General features: G+C 54.7%; 1 protein-coding gene across 2 annotated transcripts; it reads right to left on the reverse strand.

Moving 5' to 3' along the window:
* Positions 1 to 296: 296 nt before the first annotated feature.
* On the reverse strand, positions 297 to 17,390 carry IL2RB (interleukin 2 receptor subunit beta). 2 transcript variants are annotated; one of them, XM_086404023.1, is made up of 10 exons: positions 17,233 to 17,390; positions 13,722 to 13,842; positions 13,176 to 13,392; positions 12,232 to 12,334; positions 11,575 to 11,680; positions 9,795 to 9,943; positions 8,209 to 8,374; positions 7,550 to 7,667; positions 6,104 to 6,188; positions 297 to 2,542 (listed from the first exon to the last, which is right to left on the reverse strand). In XM_086404023.1, exons 2-10 carry the CDS (start codon positions 13,807 to 13,809, stop codon positions 1,787 to 1,789), a joined length of 1,788 nt encoding a protein of 595 aa, XP_086260149.1. In that variant the 5' UTR covers positions 13,810 to 13,842; positions 17,233 to 17,390; the 3' UTR covers positions 297 to 1,786. The 2 variants fall into 2 exon arrangements, with proteins under 2 accessions (XP_086260149.1, XP_086260150.1); XM_086404024.1 differs by having other exon boundaries at positions 11,558 to 11,680; positions 17,233 to 17,348.
* Positions 17,391 to 19,918: the final 2,528 nt, after the last annotated feature.

A 19,918-nucleotide genomic window follows, 5' to 3' on the forward strand; every position in this document is an offset into this window, starting at 1 on the left:
ACCTCCGGGAGAATTTTTGTCATCACAAGTGTGATCAATGTCAGGGATAGAAGGACGAGAAGTGGACGGGTGGTGGGACCATCGAGAAGGAAGAGGCTCGCTGTGTGTGGTGGGGCAGGACTGCCATGTGAAGGGATGAGCCTCTTGCTGGGGCGGGCATGCCAGAACCTAGTGGATATGGACTGCCTGCCTCTCCAAGGCTTGACCTCAGAAACGTCAAAGTGCCAGGGGTGCCCCTGAGAGGTCGATGATATCCACCCTGCATGAAGACAGCAAGGGCACAGGTAGACCAGGCATGGAGATGCCAGATAGTTTATTAATTCACTCAGGGACTATGATAGGATGTAAAGTCCACTCTATCAAGGGCAGGGAATGGAACTGCCATCTGGAGGCAGTGTGCCAGCCTTTGAGCTGCAGAAAAGACCCCCTCCAGTGGAGGATGGAGTAAGAGGGGCCTGAGGGAGGCCTCCTACGACAGCATCAGGACCCGCCACTTGGAGGGGTTTACTTTCCAGCAGCTTGCCATTGTGGAAAGATCCAGCCAGCGTCCACTTTGCTGGGCATTTGTGCACAGACGGGCCACAGCTGTAGGCAAGCATTCTGAGGTCACGAGAGATCCCAAAGGGGATGTGACAGAGACACTTTGTCCCGCCACCCTGTGTCCCTGAGAGCCTGTCCCTCCAGCACTGAATCTCGAGTTTGGGCACATGAAAGGAGGCAGTGCTTCTCTGCAAGGGAAGCAGAACTGCCACCTGAAGGATAAGGGGGGTTTGTCACCCAGATGAGGGAGGAGATGGCCCCCCAGGAACAGGAAATCACACATACAAAGGTGTGGGGAAATGAAGAAGTTCCGAATGGCTCTGTAGGACTGTTGTTGTTCAGTCGCTCAGTCATGTCCGACTCCTGAGACCCCATGGACTGCAGTATGCCAGGGTCCTCTGTCCTTCACTATCTCCAGGAGTTTGCTCAAACTCATGTCCGTTGAGTCAGTGATGCCATCCCACCATCTCATCCTCTGTTGTCCCCTTCTCCTCCTGCCTTCAATCTTTCCCAGCATCAGGGTCTTTGAGTAGGACTGTTGGGAGGGTTCTAGATGGGAATGTCCCAGCACGATGCTGGAGGACCAACGGGTAGGCCAAGAAGTTGTACTGAGGGCAGTGGTGAGCCATGGCGGGATTTTAAACCAGGAGCAGCTCATGTATGCTCATTCGCTCTGTTGTGCCCAACTCTTTGCAATCCCATGGACTGTAGCCCACCAGGCTCCCCTGTCCATGGGATTTTCCAGGCAAGAATAATGGAGTGGGTTGCCATTTCCTTCTCCAGGAGGAGCGGCATAGCTCCATTTATGTTTTGGAAAGATTCCGCTGATTGTCCTGTGGTGGGGTGGGTGGGAAGGGTGTGATCCAGGCAGGAAGCCCAGTGAGTAAGCCAGGGCAAAGACTGCTAGAGAACCACAAACTCTCCCTGAAAAGTAGCCGCAGGTCTGGAGAGGAGAAATGGTTCAGAGGTAAAACCCATAGGACTCCACGACGAATGAGGGAATGGGGGAGTCAAAGGACCCCACCCCCAAAGTTCTTGGCTTGGGCCGTAGGACCAGGGAGCAGCAACTGAGGTTTGGAAATCAACAGCTGAGTGTGCAGGGCTGGGTGAGGCCCTCTGGGCAGGGATGTCCAGAGGCTTCTGGACACCGTGTCTCAGCAGGGGAAAAGCTTCATGGACAGAGAGTCCTAAAGCAGGCCTGGCGCAGCAGTGGACGGCCACCTGCCTCCCAGCTCTGCCTGTCTGTCTATACCAAGTAAGCTGGGTCCTGATCCTGGAGCTCTTGGAGGGATAAGTAGGCATCAGTGTTCAGGGTCAGGCAGACAGTGGGGGCCCTGACTTGGCCTTGCCCAGGAGGGCTGGCCCAGGGGAAGCTGGTCCCCTCCCTTGGACTGGGACCAGGTACCCTCTCTCTTGCTTCTCCCAGCTCATGCTCTGGGGATGACTGCAGATCCACCAGGTCAGGGGCTTCCAGAGCAGGAGGCCTCAGGGGCTGGGGGGTCCAGTCTCCAGGGACTCCCTCCTGTGGGCTGGAGGCCAGCCTCTCTTCACCAGCCCCAGTGCCCCACTGGGCAATGTTCGGGGGACCTGGACCACTGAGGAGACTCGGAGAGAAGAGTAGCAGGTCTTCCCCGGGGGGGAAGGTGCAGTAGGCATCGTCATCCCCTGGTGGAGTCGGCAGGGGTGGAAGGAGAGCTCCCTCGGGGGCCCTGGGCCCACCCTCATCAAGCTCCTCTGTGCAGGGGTCGTAAGCGAAGTACACCTGGCAGGCCTCAATCTCCAGGGCATCTGGGAGGTGGAAGAAGAAGTAGCCTTGGTTGGTGAAGCAGCTGGTCACCGAGTGGCCACTGGTCTCAGCTGAGGATGACGAGCCCTTGTCCTGCTGCAGCAGGAGCAGCTGTGTGGCCTTGGCGTCCCTGTCCAACACCTCCAGTGGGGAGATCTCAGGGTCCAGGCCACTGCGGCTGAAGGAGGACGAGGGGAAGGGTGAAGAGAGCCACTTCTGTGAAGAGAAAGGACAGTGGGAGGATGAGGGGGCCGTCTCTTCCAAACTCAGCAATAACCCCTAACTCCTCCTTCTTTAGCAGTAGACTCGGGGCTGCCACCTCCGGGAAGCCCTCCCTGACTGCAAACCCACCCCCAGCCCATCCCCACCCCTGCTGCCCTACCTCCCAAAAGCACACACATGCACACACACACAAACTCTGCCCATTGGTTTGGGGAATGTTCCACATCAGTGGGTGTGCCTGCTTCCCAGCCTCAGGGGCCCAGGGGATGTGTTGGGTCAATACCTGACTGCTTATTGAGCAGCTAGTATATGCTGTTGCCTGGAAAATCCCATGGACAGAGGTGTCTGGTAGGCTGCAGTCCATGGGGTTGCTAAGAGTCGGACACGACTGAGCAGCTTCACTTTCACTTTCATGCATTGGAGAAGGAAATGGCAACCCACTCTAGTGTTCTTGTCTGGAGAATCCCAGGGATGGGGGAGCCTGGTGGGCTGCCATCTCTGGGATCACACAGAGTCGGACACGACTGAAGTGATTTAGCAGCAGCAGCAGCAGCAGTATTGGGAACCTAGTGCTGCTCCAGGTCCCAGGGACATAGCAACAGGTGGAATCCTCAGACTGACTCGTGGGGACCAGTGTGAGTGTGTGAACCAACCAACCAACCACTGCCAAAGCAGAAAGAGCCCTGAGAGTACATCACGACCACCATGCGAATGCCCAGAGAGAGCCTGTGTCCTGGCCCTGATCACTCAGCCAGCAGGTAGAAAAGCTGGGCTTCAGGTTCCCCACTCACACTGCCATGGAACCATCTCCAGCGGGGAACTAATGGTCCTGCCCCCTGCCTCCCACACCCTCCACCCACTGAGAGAGGCAAGCACCCATCAGAGGCAAGCACTTCTCAGTTGCTCTGGAGTGTGGAGAGCCCTGGCAAGGAGCAAGGAGACCCAATTCCAGCCCTGGCCCTGGCACTCATGAGCTGTGTGACCCTGGGCAGGTGACTGCACCTCTTGAGCCTCAGTTCTGTAATAGTTAGCTGCCTCCTTCCTGACTGCCTCACTCTGGCCCGGCAAAGAGATGTTAAAGAAGAAAATGAAGATGGAAACTCCTGGCACAGGTAACATGCACATGCCCAGCAGAGATGTAGGGGACAGTACCCCCGTGAGGACAGGGTGATGGGGCTTCAGGAGGATGCACTTGAGAACCCCAACACCTTCTGTCCTGGGAGCCCTCTGCAGCTGGACTGTGGTCCCCTGAGCACAGGGGCCAGGTGTGACGGGTCCCCCTGCACCCTTGTGCCCAGCGTGGGGATCAGAGGCCCAGTCGATACATTGCAGGTGAATTAATGACTGAACCACTCGACAACATCTACCCTCTTCCCCAAACCAGGTGTTCGTGTTACAGGAGAAAAGGCCAAGAAAGAAGGACAGTGATGGCCAACTAAGGATGGCAAAGGACAGAGGCGCTGGAGAGAGGGCAAGAGCCAGGCCGGGTGGGGCTCCAACACTCCAAGAGGCAGTGGAAGGCAGGGCCAGGCAGCAGTGCTGAGCAGTGGCCAGAAGAAAAGGGCAGCCCTGTGGCCTGCGCTGGTGTGCTGGGCCTCAGAGCTGTGTGGTCAGCCACTTCCGGGGCCTGGGCTTCCATCCACAATGCCTTGAAGTGGACGTGGGTAGGGGAGGGGGGATTGTGGTGCGACACTGGAAGAAATTCATCCTTATCACACACAATGGCACATGCATTCCTAGGTCCCACAGGCAGTGGGCCCTGGGGTCTTGGAGCTTGGGGTTCTGGGGCAGAGAGACAGAGAGGAGCTGACCTGTCACCCAGATGCAGAGGAGAGGGTGGGGTCCCTCTCGGCTGTCTGTTGCCCGGAGTCACATCTGCATCCCCAGGGCCTTTTCAGGATACCCCCCACCACACACAGAAGGACTGGGCCAGGCATTTCGACCTGGGGTTGATCTCATGGGAAGATGCAGCTCTCTAGAAAGGACCCCAGTCCTGCCTCAAAATGTCCCAAGCCCATTGACTCAGAAGGACCTCAAGCTGGAAGAGGTCTGAGGCTGCATCTAGTCCAGCGTCCCACCAGGAATCCCTTCTGCCATGTGACCAACACATAGTCAGCCAAGGCTGGCTTGAATACCTTTGTTGGTGGGGAGATCACTACCTTTCAGGCTAAAGGAAGAGTTTTAAGGAGATGGGGTCGCTGAGGGTTGGACACGACTGAGCGACTTCCCTTTCACTTTTCACTTTCCTGCATTGGAGAAGGAAATGGCAACCCACTCCAGTGTTCTTGCCTGGAGAATCCCAGGGATGGGGGAGCTCGGTGGGCTGCCGTCTATGGGGTCGCACAGAGTCGGACGTGACTGAAGCGACTCAGCAGCAGCAGCAGCAGCATAACCCCACATAAAGAGCACTGCAGGCAAGATGTGCCCAGACCTGGGAGTTTTCCAGAGACTTCCAGAAGGGGCCCTGATCAGCCCCGATAGAGAACGTCAAAGCCAGCTTGTGACAGGCCTGCTCCAGCATGGCTTTCCAGCCTCTGGGCATTTCTCTCAACCTCTGTCCACTCCCCCCTCACCCCGCTCCACCAACACCAATCCAGGGAGCCTAGAGTATGGGGTGGGGTGGTATAATTGGCCCACCACACCCGCCTCCCCACTGGAAGCTTCCTGAAGCATGTGTGGGCTGAGGGAGACAACTGAACTCTGCATGGCATTCAGAGCGTTCCGACATACAGGGGTGCACTTTTTAAATGAATCTGTTTTGTAACTAGAAATGCCAAAAGGCCTTGCTAGTGTCTGTGATAAAACATGGAGGCTGGCTGGGAGGATTTTTCAAGAGCAGGGAAAGCACTAGCCCCTCAGAGCAGATCTGCAAGACAGAGGGTTGAGAACTTGGACCTGGTGAATCCTGCTCCAACAGCAGCCCAGTGCGGGTAATTCCAGTGAGGGTTTTGTGAGCATTAACTGTGTGCTGGGCTATGTCCTTGGGATTGTAAGCATATTAACATTATCTCACCTTACCCACCCACCCATTTTACAGGTGAGGAAACTGACACACAGGTTCTATAACTTGCCCCAGGCCACACAGCCAGGAAGTGGTGGAGCCAGAATTAGAGCCCAGGTAGGCTGGCTCACTCAGATGGACGCTGCCATTCAGCCTGAGAACGCTGGTGCCAGAACTGGGGAAAGGGGTCCAGGGCTTCCCAGGTAGTGAAGTTGTTAAAGAATCTGCCTGCCAGTGCAGGAGATGCAAGAGACTTGGGTTTGATCCCTGGGTCAGGAAGATCCCCTGGAGGAGTTCATGGCCACCCACTCCAGTATTCTTGCCTGGAGAATCCCACGGACGGAGGAGCCAGGGTGGCTACAGTCCATGGGGTTGCAAAGAGTCCAACACGACTGTGCACACACATACCCACGAGGCAACTGACTTTACATTTCTTCACCCAAAGTGCAAAACCCACTGTTCTGCACCTCCTCCCCACCCTGTCCACACCCTAGCCCACCCTCTGGCCAGCCTGCGTCAAATGCCTGCCCTGTCCTCCTCCGCCGGACTCCTACCTGGAAATCTCCTCCATGCTCAGAGCTCAGTTGGGAAAAAAACTCCGAGGGGTCTGGGATGTGACACTTGAGAACATTCTTCAGCCTACAGAGGGGAGAGGAGGGAGGGAAGAAGGGTGAGAAGGGAAAGGGGCCCACAGTGCCCGGCCATCAGTCCCGCAGCTCTGAGCGCAGGGCACAGAGCCTCACCACACACATTATTTTGTCAATGTTGATTGCATGCCCAGTAAGGGAGGGTATTGTCCTGGGCGCTGGGAACATAAGAAGAATCAACAGAGGAGGTCCCTGCTCTTAAGGAGCTGACATTCTAATGGGGAGCCAGTCAATAAACCAAGTGTGCAAGAATACCGTTTGTTTTGTGGAGACAAAGAGCAGAAGGACGTGGGGGTGGGAGACCACAGAGAAGACCGGAGCAGAGTGAACCACGAGGAGGTGGGTAGGAGAGAGGCCAGACTGTGGGCCTCCTAGTCAAGGTTGCCGTGGACAGTGGTACAAGGTGTGCATTGCCCAAGGGTGCCTGGGTTTTTTTTTTTTTTTTTAAGGGGGAGGACCGATGGTGACTGGAAGCTGAATACCAGCCCATGCACTGCTTGCCAAGCTGAGTGCCCCAGTGTCTGTGTGCATCCACTTCAAGATGTATGCCTCAAGACCCCAGGAAACCCTGCTGCTGCCCAGAAGTCCAGGCTCAGATCCCAGAATTCCTTCTGGTCTCTGACCACACCCACTTTCCTATACTCTCTGTTCCTGGAATGCTCCTCCCTTGTTCCCACCCAAGGTCTTTGCGCAAGCTTTTCCTCTGCCTGGGATGGACGAGCTCCTGACCCTTCCCTGCCTGGTTTGCTCCTCTTCCAGATTTCAATGCCATCATCACCTCCTCGGGGATGCTTACCCTGGTCACCCCTGAGCTGAGGCTGCCCTTCCTGCTGTCTGCTTCTAGTACATCCAGCACCTTCTTTCCTTCACCACCCTAATCTCATGTCATTATAAACCTGCATGATAAATATCTGCCATCCCCCATGGGACAGTGAGTCCATGAAAATGTGACGCCATGCCTGTGGCTGTGCTTACGTTCCCAGCACTCAGCACCATACCTGGTTCTAAGCTGGGACTCGGAAATAAAGGAAAGAACAAATGAATGGTCAGACCCATAATGACACTCCATCCCCCACCACAGGCAGCTGGCTTGTATACAAATACATACTCAACTCCTGAGCCTAATGCTCGGGGCAGAGCTCCCATGGGGTTCTCCCTGTGCCTCTCCTCTTGGGCTGGTCCCTTGGGCCTCCCTCTTTGGGAGGAAAGGCCAGATGTTAGGCAGGGAGGACCCTTGGGATGGCAGAGGGAGCACTGGAGTGTCAGAACACGGGGCTCAGCCCAGAAGCTGACCTGGCCATGGGGGATGTCATACCGAGACGTGAAAGACGGGGAAGGGAGCATTCTCCTTACCATAGCCTGATGCACTGGAAGCTGCCCAGAAAGTAAACCAAGAGGACAAGACCAAAGAAACTGCCAATGCCCAAGAAGATGTGGTTCAACCAAGGGAGAGGTGGGATCTTCTTGGTTTCTGCCCAAGGAGTAGGAAAAGGAGAAGGGGAAGGGTTAAAGAAGTGTGCCCTGCCCCGAGCCACTCCAGCATCCCCCACCCATAACGTGGTGCTGAGGGACAGGATGACCACTGACCCAAGGCCTTTGTAGGGTCCCAGCTGGCCCAGCAGAGCTGCTGTGTACCTGGCCGACATGGGGCATTGCATGCCTTCATCACAGCAGCCCTGCCGTGGTGCCGTGGGACCCACTTCACAGACGAAGACATAGGCTAACAGGTGAAAACAGCCCACCCCAGACCTTGGCAGAAACCAAAAGCCTGAGGTTAAATGGTGGAGAAAAAGGAAAGAGCCTCCGCACTAATTCACAAGGCCTCTGAGAAGTCCCACCCCAACATCAAATCCCTGTTCCCATCTGCAAAACTTGCCCACATTTCCCACCCTACAGGTCCCATCCAGTGAGCTAAAGATGATCAATGGGTGTTGTACACATACCCCAAGACTGCCCCACCAGTCCCTGCCTCCTGCCCAGGCTTCATCCCCACCTCCGCTCCCCATCAGTACCTGCAGGGACTGTCCTGAAGGCCAGGGGCTGGCTCCAGTGGCTCCAAACCTCGTGGCTGCCTAGCCGGGGCTTGGCCCGCACCTGAAGCTCATATTCCATGCCTGGAGCGAGATTCTCCAGGGAGATCCATTGCTGGTTCTGCCTGAGGGTCAGTAGCCGGGCGTCCTGGGGCAGAGACAGGGCTGTCAGACCAGAGGGGTCTGCACTGCCCCCTCACTTCCTGTGGCAGGGCTGGCTGAGAGTATGAGCAAAGCAGTGCCTTCCTTTATTCCTTCCAGCCATCCACCCTGCACTGTCCCCCCTCCTACAGAAAGGCTCCCCAACTAGCCACTTGCAGGGGCCCCAGGAATCAGGGTCTTCCTGAACTCCTCCCCCTCTCTCTACTCCAGTATCCAAAGCCATCTGTCAATCAGCTGGCTCCACCTCCAGAACCTATTCTGGACCCTTCCCACTTCCCTCCACTCCTTCCTCCTGCAGGTCTGAGCTCCCATGACCTCTGAGCCCCGTCCAAGGTCTCCCTCCTTCCCTGCGCCCCGCACCCCTGTGCTCTGCAGCAGTCTCTTCTCCACTCAGCCATAAAGAGGGGTTTCCCATAGACCTCTCTCTGCTTGGAGTCACCCTTTTTGCTTTTTTCTTCAGTACGCCAGACACACAGGCCGTGTCTTGCCTGTGCAATGGTTTTTTCCTCTGCCTGGAAGACCCTCCACAGATCCTCAAATAATCAGCTCCTACTTGAGCCCCAGATCTCAGAAAGGCCTGGTCACATGAGTCTGAAGGAGCCTGGCCCAGGCCTTCTCAACTGTGTTATCACAATGAAATTTCACGCTGCTGCTGCTGCTAAGTCTCTTCAGTCGTGTCCGACTCTGTGCGACCCCATAGATGGCAGCCCATCAGGCTCCCCCGTCCCTGGGATTCTCCAGATAAGAACACTGGAGTGGGTTGCCATTTCCTTCTCCAATGCATGAAAGTGAAAAGTGAAAGTGAAGTTGCTCAGTCGTGTCCAATTCTTCGCGACCCCATGGACTGCAGCCTACCAGGCTCCTCCATCCATGGGATTTTCCAGGCAAGAGTACTGGAGTGGGGTGCCATTACCTTCTCCGGAAATTTCATGAAAGTATGTAAAAACATCGCAGAGTTGGTTCCTATCCCCCATGTGAGTTTCTTCAGAGGCAGCTTGTCAGACTCTCCCTTCATTCTCTCCCCAGCATCCAGCACATAGTAGGTACTCAGGGAATGTTTGTTGAGTGAATGAGCGAATAAAGGAATGGGTAAGTGAATGAATAAGTGATCAACCTCCGTGGCTTAGACCACACTGGATTTGAAAAGGGCACGGTGGCTGCCCAGGGCCTCTGAAATCTTCAGAGGGGGAGTCTGCTGCCTCTTAGCTTTGTAAATCTTGCCTAGAAATTGCCACTGGCAGGACCCCTGGGGTGTCAGGGGACATCAGAGGGATGGTGTGCGGGGGCAGTTCCAAGGAGCAGCAGGGTTTGATTAGAGGCTTCTGTAGCTTTGCTGAGATGAAGGATGGATAGGGTGACCAGGACAGGGAGGAGTCAGGGCAGGTGCGACGGAGCCAGGCACTTACCTCCCAGCTGTGGTCGGCGTACCTTAACCGGGCCTCAAACTCCACGTCGTTTTGGATGTAGTGGGATACCTGGGAGACGGTCCAGGTTATGTTGCACCTATGGGTCTCTATGCGGACGACCTGGAGTGAGTGGGGTGGAACCAGACGAACTGGAGACAGGAGAGAGACAAAGGCAGAGAGAACAAGCTTGGGGGATGCCACATGCCGAGCTCCCACCTCCACCTTTGTACCTGCTGTTCCTCCCTCCTGGTGCTCTCTTTTCCCAGGGATCGGCATGTCCCTGCTCAAATATCACCATTCAGAGAAGCTTACCCCAACCATCCACCACTCTCTGTCCCCGTCGCTTGTTTCATTTTTCTCCCTAGTACTTATCATCATCTGATATATTAAATATCTACTTCTGATTCTTTATTCGTTTTCTGTCTGCCCCACCAGACTGAGCTCTCTGAGGGCAAGGACTTGGTCTCTGGAGTATCCTTGGTGCCTGGAACATTACCCAGCAAGTGGTGGGCACTTGATTAGATATCTGCAGAATGAATGAATCAAGGCAGCCTTTCTCTGCACTCAGATTTACCTGGATCATCTCATTTATTTAATTTAATTCTACTTCAGCAATCTTGTATGATACTAAGATTGTATGATTCTGAAGTTCAATTGATCTAAATTTTTATACTTCTGAGATTCTATAGAACTCCACAAATAAAAATAAGCAAATGTTTATTGTGATATTTCTCTGTCTTGGCTTATAGATTCCTAAGCAACCATGGTGTTGTGGTTGTTCTTTAGTCGCTAAGTCGTGTCTCTTTTCGACCCCAAGGACTGTAGCCCACCAGGTTCCTCTGTCAGTGGAATGCCCCAGGCAAGAGTACTGGAGTGAATTGCCATCTCCTTTTCCAGGGGATTTTCCTGATCCAGGAATCAAACCCACGTCTGCTGCATTGCAGATGGATTCCTTACCTCTGAGCCATCACAGAAGCCCTATAGCAACTATAGTCAGCAGGTAACTGGTTATCCCCACTTTACAGGTGAGGAAAGTGAGGCTCAGACATGTTAAATGACCTGCCAGTCAGATTACACTCAGTTAAAGTAGGGTTGTGTTTAGAACCCTGGATCTCACTCTATGTTCCCATATCTTTCCTAGAGATGACCTCCAAGGTTGGAGATGGAAGGGGGGATAGGCTAGAGGTGGGGGAAGCCACTTAGTCATTCACCAACCTTCCCCCAGCACCACCCAGATCAGCCCTGATGCTGAGTATTCAGAACAGAGATGTAAGGATGGCAGAAGCTCTGCCCTCAGGAAACTCACAGCCCCAATGAGGGAGACAGACCCATTATCAGGCAGAAAAGACCCAGGACATAAACCACCCTGAAAGAGGTGGTACCAAGGGCCCCAGGAGTCTGGGAAGGCCTCCTGGAGGAGGTGACTCCTCACTGAACTTGAAGCGTGAGTGGCAATTTTTGGGGTGACAAGAGCCTTTCAAGCAGTGGGTCCATGGTGTGTGAGTATTTAGAGGCATGGAAGGGCAAGTTGAGCCTGGAGAGCTGGCCCTTGGTGTGGCAGGTATATAAGCCACAAGAGGAGGCATCTGGAGAAGGAGGCCAGGCCAAGTGGCCTTGAACACTAGGGTAAGTGTCCGGGACTTCATCCCAAGTTCAGTGGGCAGTGAGTTGCTCAGATGGAGATGTGGAAGTTGATGGGGAGAGAGTAGAAACTAGAGAGGGAGACAGGGAGGGAGGTGGCTGCCCACCCACACCAGCTCTACCTGGAGTCCTCACTCACTGTAATCAAAGGGCTTGATATCCTGGGTCATTATCCTCCTCCACTTCCCGCCTTCAGAGCACATCACCGTCAATTTCATGACATCCACTACGGTCAGTTTCTGAGCCTGCAAGGGAAGGAGGCTGGGGATGTAACTGCCAGTAGCTGGTATGGGGACGGAGAGGCTGCTGGGATGTGGATGGTAGGGGAAACCACAGCTGTAATAAGCTGGACCCTTTCCCTGAGATCCTCCATCTAAGGCACGGCTCAGCAAACTTTATGAAAAGGGTCAGATAGTTAATATTTTTGACGCTGCAGGTCATGTGATCTCTGTCACGACTATTCAGTGTTGCCATTGTTGCTGTCCTGCAAAATCAGCCATAAAAAAATAAGAGAGCAAACGGGTGTGGCTTTGTGCCAATAAACCTTAATTTTTAAAAGCAGACAGTAGGCAGGAGCAGAGCTGAGTGGCTGACACCTCAATAACCTTGGATCCCTCCGCCCCTGGGTCAGTCATCTGCTCTCCCTGGATGCTGCCTCCTTCCTCCTGCCTCCCCAGCCTAGGAAGCCCACTCTGCCGCAGCCCCTGACCACTGGGTGTGCTGGCACCTCCACCAGAAAGATGCTCCTCTGCACCTCCCCCCACCCCGGCTGCCCCTCCCAGCTCTGGCTACTCACTTCTGGAGAATGTCCCAGGACCAGGTTGCATGCCCAGGATCCTGGCCTCACTGGCTGCAGCTCACAGGTGTGGTTCCACTGTTTTGTAGGAAAAAGCAGCTCTCTTTGAAGAAAAAGAGGGACCCCCTCAGAGCTGGCCTCAGGAGGGTGCCCATGCAGCATTACTGTCCTAAGCCCGGGCTTTATGCCAACCCCACCTGCCCTGCTTCCCTTTGTGAGCATCTCTCCCTTCCTCCTCATCTCAGTCAAGCCCCAGGGCAGCTAAAGTGATCCAGAAACAAATCCGTTCAGGGCACATGGCCTTTTCCACCTAAAGCCCTCCAAATTCTCCCCATAGGGTGCACACGATCCTTGACAGGCCCTCCAGAGCCCCTTAGAATCACCACCCACCTGGGAGCCAAGGTCAAAGCCGCCCCGCTGGCTGCTACCAGCAGGATGTTTGGATCAGTGACCCTTCACTGGTTCCTTCCCAGCCGGCAAGTTCGTTCCCCCAGCCTCTCCCCAGTCCCCTGTCCCCACAGCTGCCCTAGGCATCTCACAAAATCCCAGGTTACTCAAAAACTTTGGGGAACCCCATTTGGTCCTCCTTGCCTCTAACATCGAGTCCATCCTCAGCATATCAGGCGAGCGGCCCAGTGTCCCCAAACTACCTAGTCTGGCTCATGCCCAGCCCTGCTACTGCAGCCTGGACCGCACACCCCACTGGGACTCAGGCTCCAGGATCCTAAATATCTGACGCTCCAGGATCCTAAATATCTGACCCCCCAGTTCTTCCAGACTCCTGTGGCACCAGCAGTTGTGGGTCTTTTTAGGCCAAAATTCTTAAAGTGCAGAGTTCTTGGAGTCTGAGAGCTGTTAGTAAGATTTCAAGAGTCTAAAAGTCAGGATGACAAGATCTCAGCACCCTGCAATTCTGTACATTTGCCCGTCAACCCTACACGCACCTCTGAGGCTGACGGCTGTGCAAGCAGCAGGTGGTGGCCCGCAGGCCCTCATCATGGCTCCAGATGCAGGAGACGTTGGCTCTCGAGTTATAGAAGCATGTGATGTTGGAAGCATATGCCGTGAGGATGCGGCATGTGGGGCTGGCTGTAGGGCACCCATGGCCTTCAAGCGTTCCCCCGCCACTCCTGTTCCTACCAGGTGAGGAGATGCTCAGTCCTGGTGGGCAGAGAAAGGGTTAGTGGGTTCGCTTTAGAGAGGACAAAACTGAGTCCCACAGCCCACAAGGACCCCCAGACTGGTCGAGGCAGGGCAGGGACAAGAAGACATTGTCTTCCAGAGTTTTGGAGAGGCCCGTGGATACAGTGTAGACAGGATGGTCGAGGGAGAAGGTAGATACCCTGTCTCTGGTCCCATTGGCCCCCTCCCCCACCTCCTGCCCCTGCTGATGGGGCTTCTGCCAAGAAGGGGTCTCAGAACAAGTTCTAAAAGGGCCTCAGCCTCCCTCCTGAGGGAAAGTCCAGCTCTCCAGATGCCAGGGTCCTCACCATTCACTGCTGTAGATGTCTGAGGGATGGCCAACAGCAAGAGGAGGACGAGGAGGGACAGACAGCAGGACAGAGCCGGAGCCGCCATCACATCCACGGGTGGGGGCTGGGGAAGGGAGCCCTGGATGGAGGAAGAAGGGGAGAGAGCACGAGTGAGCAGCCAGCCACCTCCTCCCCCACCCAAGAGACAGGCTGGGCTCTGCCCTCCGGAGGTACACCCATCAGCTCCCCACCATGCCAGCCTCAAGTATTTTGTACCTGCGCGTCCCTCTGCCCCACACATGCTCTTTCCTTTCAAGATTCAGGGACCCATGTTGTCATTGCTGAAAGGACTCTCTAGCATGTCCAACTTTGTTCAAAAGTTGGGGAAAATAAGGCCCAGAAAGAGGAAAGACCTGCTTACATCCACATAGAGAGGCCAGCACAGAGCTAGAATTAGAACCCACCTCCTCTCTACCCAGCTGCCCCTTAACCACACCAAAACCATTTGCCAAGAGGTTCCTTTATGCCAGGCTCTATTTTAATTAAACCTTTAACCATGGCGATCAGAGTATCTACTGGATATACACTCATTATTCCCATTTCAGATGAGAAACTGAGGTGCAGAGAGGTGAAACAAATTACCCAAGGTCGCACAGCTCTTAAAAGGCAGCTGTGAAACCAGAGCCAAGGAAACTGCCTGGAGCCCAGTAAATTGTGCTGATCACCTCATAACAATACCTCATAGCAGTTCTAGAGGAGGTGAGTGCGGTGGGGGATGGGGACTAAGCCCTCATGCTGTGCTAGGGTTTCGTGTGCACCAGCTCATCTAACGGAGAAGGCAATGGCATCCCACTCCAGTACTCTTGCCTGGAAAATCCCATGGACGGAGGAGCCTGGTAGGCTTCAGTCTATGGGGTCGCTAAGAGTCAGACACGACTGAGCGACTTCACTTTCACTTTTCACTTTCATGCATTGGAGAAGGAAATAGCGGCCCACTCCCAGTGTTCTTGCCTGGAGAATCCCAGGGACGGGGAAGCCTGGTGGGCTGCTATCTATGGGGTCGCACAGAGTCGGACATAACTGAAGTGACTTAGCAGCAGCAGCAGCAGCTCATCTAATCTTCCAGCAGCAGGGGCTGGGAGTGTGTATTTTCTCCTTACTCAGATGAGGAGGCCAAGGCTGTAAGCCATAAGCCCACCCAAGGTCACATCGCAGAAGAAGCAGAGCTGGATTTCCACCCCCGGACTGCACCCTGAGGCCCATTCCCTCCCATCATTCTGCCCCACCCAGACTCTGTCCCAGAGGTACGGCCCACAGCTTCCCCTCCCTGGGGAGTCAAACCCTGGCAGGGGCAGAGAGCATCTGACCTGGTTGTGGAGAAGGGCCCAGAGAGGTACCTGGGGGCACCTCCTTGCCTGGCCCACTGTCTCCTCAGGGCAACGCTCCTAGGATGGGGCTATTTGCCTCTTTCTTTGGATCCTCCAACCCGCGATAGCACAGAGCACAGGGCTGGGACCCCAGAGGCTGGGGAGCCCAGCAAAGCAGCTCCAACAAGCCCCTGGTGCCCTCTCTTTGTGGATCATGGCCCTGGGGCCCCCCAGAGGGAGTTGCCTAGGGATAGACCTCCACCAGCAGGGTCACCCTAGGCCCAGGAAAGGATCTGGCACAGAGCCTCTGTGTGAGAGGAGAAGGGTAGAGGCAAAGGTGTGCAATATCACAAGAAGGTCAGGGCCAAACAACAGCCCCAGCCTACGTGAGTCGGGCAGGAGAAGACGCATCATCGAGAATGAGTTCCCACCACCCATAGCCAAAAGGGTGCAGCGGAACCCCGATAGAGCAAAGAGCAAGGAGGATGGGGTGAGGAGGGCTCCCAACTGTCTCTGAGGCTGCCCCCTCCTGTAGAGGAGGAGAGAGAGTCTCGGGTCAGTTAAGAAACCTGCTCAAGCTCGCAGAGGAATGATGAGGCCCAGCCTCAGAGAGGGCAAGTGGGATCTCTGAGTCCCCAGCTGACTCCATCCTGGATTCTCACACACGTCCACGCACCTGTGCCCTGCCCTTCCTTCATGACCGAACAGCCGAGCACACTCACGGACTCATTAGGTCCCCACCTTGCCCTGGGAATGTGTGTTGTTATCCCCATTTGATAGGTGTCAAGACTGTCAGAGCTGCCCAAGGAACTGGACTCTAACGCAGGTTATCTGATGTCAAGTTAGAGGAGGATAATGATGACGGTGACGGTGATGGTGATAATGATGGAGTTGATGGCCATGGTGACGGCGATGGAGTAAATGATAATGGTGACGGTGATGGTGGTCGTGATGCTGGTGGTCATGATGACTAATGCTCAGCCCTCACTCTGCCCAGCACTGTCCTTAGCACTTTCAGATGTTACCTCATTCAAAGCTCACAGCAACCCTATGAGTAGGTACTGTTATGACTCCTTTTCTCAGATGAGAAAACTAAGGCCCTTGTAAGCCTCTTGGGCTGGAGTTGGGATTTGAACCCAGTCAGTATAGCCTGAGGTTCTGCCAGGGCTAATATCGTGGGATGTGGGGTACCGAGGGGCTGGGGGAGGGTGTGAAGCAGGGGCTCGGTAGTCCGAGTCACATCCCACCTGACCTTTGAAGCAGGGGCTCCATCTCCCCTTGGCTTCTCCGGCCAACCCCTCATCTCCCACACTAGTATTCCCTCTTGCTGTTTAAGTTTGGGAGCATCGCCCCAGCTGGGTGTGGGATGCTGGCTTTGGGGGAAGAAAGGGGACCCTTGGGGGTGGCTCTAACCCTTAGGTGTTCCAAACACGGTGGGAGGCCTCAGCCCCCAGGAGTGGAGGGATACCCTGACCTGAAGGGAGTCCTGCCCCCTTTGGGGGCACCTGGAGACCCTCCTGACCTGCTGGGTCACACATACAAGTAAGGGACAACAAAGATGAACTCAAGCTCAGGAGTCTGGCCTCCAGCCCAGGGCTCCCAGAAACCTCCCAGAACACCCACTTCATAGCCCGGTTTCAGAGGGGTCCCTCTCCTTTTCCCTCACCCGACAGCCTCCTGAGGCGCCCTTTACACAGGGGCACCTCCCCAGTGCCGGCCACATCTCTCCCACCCACACCCCACACACTCTCTGGGCACCCAGCACATCTCAGTCTCAGCCAGCCTTCCCCTTCCCAGGCCTTGAACCTCCTTCTCCACTCCCCTCGGTTGGGGGACCCAGCACAGGGCCTGGGAAAGCCCATCATCCCAGAGTAGCTCCCGGTCTCCCACGGGGAGAGTTGGGAGGGAGGGAAAGACTAGAACCTGAAGCCAGAGCCATGGGAACAGGGCCTGCCCCATCCCTGGGGGATTCTAAGATAAGCTTGGGGGCAAGGGCTGAGAGATGGCAGATCAGGCAGAAACTTCTGGTGGGTCTGAGTCAGAGCTGAAAGAAATCCCCGTGACCTTCACCTCCAGCCCCCTGGCTGGTGGCAGGGGTCAGGAGGGAGGTTTTGGCTACCTGAGGACCAGGCCAGGCAGGACCAGGGCAGGGTGGGTTTTACCTGGCTGGGACATGGAGCTGCGACGCGCTCTCTCTGCTTCTCTCCGCTGCTGGGACCGCAGCCATCTCCCCAGGGCCGGGCTCCGGCTCCCTCGGCCCAGGTAGTAGACGGCTGACGGCCGAGCAGGCAGAGACTAAAACCCCAGGGCCAGCCCACTTCCTGTGCAGAGGATGGAGGGGGTAAGGCCTGGGGGTGGGAAGGCGGGGGAGATCTGACTGGTTAGAAAGCCTGAAACTCCTGCAGCACCAGGGGCCAGATAAAGATCTCCCTCCTCCGCTGGGGGCGGCTGGGGTATGGGGGGGTCGGGGGGGGGGCCACTGTGGGTGTTGCGGCAGCAGGCGCGCGTGTACAGTCACACACATGCTGTCTCTCACTCTCAAATAGGTGCCGCGCTGCACACAAGAGCCCATGGGGACAAGGTCCCTTCTTTTCCCTCTCATGCCACCCCCATCCCATCTTACAGGCCACCTCAAGCCTCTGACACCTTCATCCAGTCACACACATGTCCACTAACACCCAGGCCTCACGCAAACCCGATCCTTTAGGTGTACCCCAGCCATGGAAAGAGACACCCCAACTACCTCAGACACCCTTTCTCATCCCGCCTTCCAATAAGCCCCTGACTCAGTTTAGCATTCAGGGGTGACTATTTGGGGGGCCTTTGCAAACAATTGCAATCAAATTGGCCACTTATTGAACATTCTAGAACCTTCCTCTGCCTCTCCAGTCACGGTTTGTAATCCCCTTTCTCCTCCTTTCTTTGGCAGAGAGAATCAGTTCCAGGCTTTTTCTTTTTTTTAATACCAAGCAGTTACAGACCCCCTGTTTGGGAAGGTGCATGTCCACCTATTTCCAGTGTCACAGGCCTAGGGACCCCGTGACATTCCATCCAGTGTCAGAAGAAGCAACTCCGCTGTCTCTTGATTCTAAACTCTCTGCCTCGGGGAAGGTTTTCCTGTGAGCTGCCATCTCTTTCACCGCAAGGAATGGGGTGAGAAGGACGGGGAATAAAAAGAGCAGTTCTGCAGAAGTTTCTGTCAGCAGAGAAGTGAGAAAACAGAGTTGAAGACCCTGAGAGACAATCAGGCCGACTCCCTTCTGAGCAGGAGGCAGGAGCCAGTGTGGCCGAGAAGAACAAGACCAGATTCGAGGCTCCTGGAAGCTGAGTGACCTGCCTGCCTGTGCTTCCCTGTCCACACCTGTAGAATGAGGGGTGGGTGTTCCTGCAGGGATGTCAGAAGGACCGAACAGCAGGAGGGCGTGAGTCTCTCACCTGGTGACCCCCGGAGTGGGCCCTCAAGAAGCCCATCTCCCCTCTCCCCTAGAGCAAGTCTTCTGACTGCTGGAGAGAGTGACAAACATGAGCGCCACAAAGATGAGGATAACAGCCGAGATTTATTAAGGCTAGAATAGTTCTGGAAGCTTCTCAGGAAACGAGGGATCAGGAAGGGAGAGGAAGGCTGCTTTTTGCTGTAGACCCTTTTATATCACATGCATATATTTCCTGTCCCCAAACTCATGAATCCATGCATATAAAGAAAAATCCAAGGAAGACAAATACCACATGGGAATATCATGTGGTATTTCATATGTATCACTTAATATGAAGTGGTAAGTCATATATCACTTATATGGACTCAAATATGACACAATGAACCTATCTATGAAACAGAAACAGACTCCTAGACGCAGAGAATAGACGCAAAGTTGCCAAGGGGGAGGGGGGAGGAGGAGGCATGGACTGGGAGCTTGGGGTTGGCAGAACTTGCAAACTCTTACGTGTAGAATGGATAAATAATTAGGTCCTACTGTACTGCACTCTACAGGGAACTATATCCAATCCCCTGGAATAAACCATAATGGAAAAGAATATTAAAAAGACTGTCTATGGGTATATACCTGAGTTTACTATACAGCAGAAATTAACAACATTGCAAATTAGCTATGAAAGTGAAAAGTGAAAGTGTTAGTCTCTCAGTCATGTCCAACTCTTTCCAACTCCATGAACTGTAGCCCGCCAGGCTCCTCTGCCCATGGAATTCTCCAGGCAAGAATACTGGAGTGGGTTGCCACTCCCTTCTCCAGTGGATCTTCCCAACACAGGGATCGAACTCAGATCTCCGGCATTGCAGGCAGGTTCTTCACTGTCTGAGCCACACTTCAGTTTAAAAAAAAGAAAGATAAAATCCATCTGCAGGTGAAGGCAGAAACTGTGGACCCAGCTTTGTCCATGCTCAGGCATGGCTGCTGTCAGCAAGCATGCCAAGCACCCCACCTCCACCCCCAGCCCCTGTGTACACACTGATGCCTACCTAGCTGGTTCCATGCTCCCTGCAGAGCTAATGCCTTCCTTCCAATTTTACAGGCAAGGAAATTGAGGCTAACTGGTCACCCAACCAGAATGTGGCAGGACCGGGATTAGAACCACTGTCTGTCTGATGGGAGACATCAGATTCTCTCTGAGATGACCTGAAGAGGAATCCAGGAACTTCTCCAATGGCAGGAGCCTGACAGAGCCCTCTCAGGCCTGCCCAGACCTTGGTCTCAGGAGATTGGGGGTTACACCCAGCCTCCTCCAGCCATCCTCCTTCCGTCCCAGCACCCAATATACAAAGCCCCTTAAACCCTGTCCTGTGCCTTCCACACTGTCCTCAGGGTCCCACTGTGAACCAACTTCCCTGCACCC

The sequence above is a fragment of the Bos grunniens genome, chromosome 5, assembly GCF_055505025.1.
Source record: "Bos grunniens cultivar Pamir isolate PY7600 chromosome 5, Bosgru_T2T1.0, whole genome shotgun sequence".
NCBI classification, from domain to species: domain Eukaryota; kingdom Metazoa; phylum Chordata; class Mammalia; order Artiodactyla; family Bovidae; genus Bos; species Bos grunniens.

Coding starts and splice junctions, on each gene's coding strand:
- IL2RB (XM_086404023.1), bottom strand. CDS start 13,809: ATGGCGGCTCCGGCTCTGTCCTGCTGTCTGTCCCTCCTCGTCCTCCTC. Junction 13,393..13,721: donor GACATCTACAGCAGTGAATG/GTGAGGACCCTG, acceptor TCTGCCCACCAG/GACTGAGCATCTCCTCACCT. Junction 6,189..7,549: donor TTCCAGTGCATCAGGCTATG/GTAAGGAGAATG, acceptor TCCCCTCTGTAG/GCTGAAGAATGTTCTCAAGT.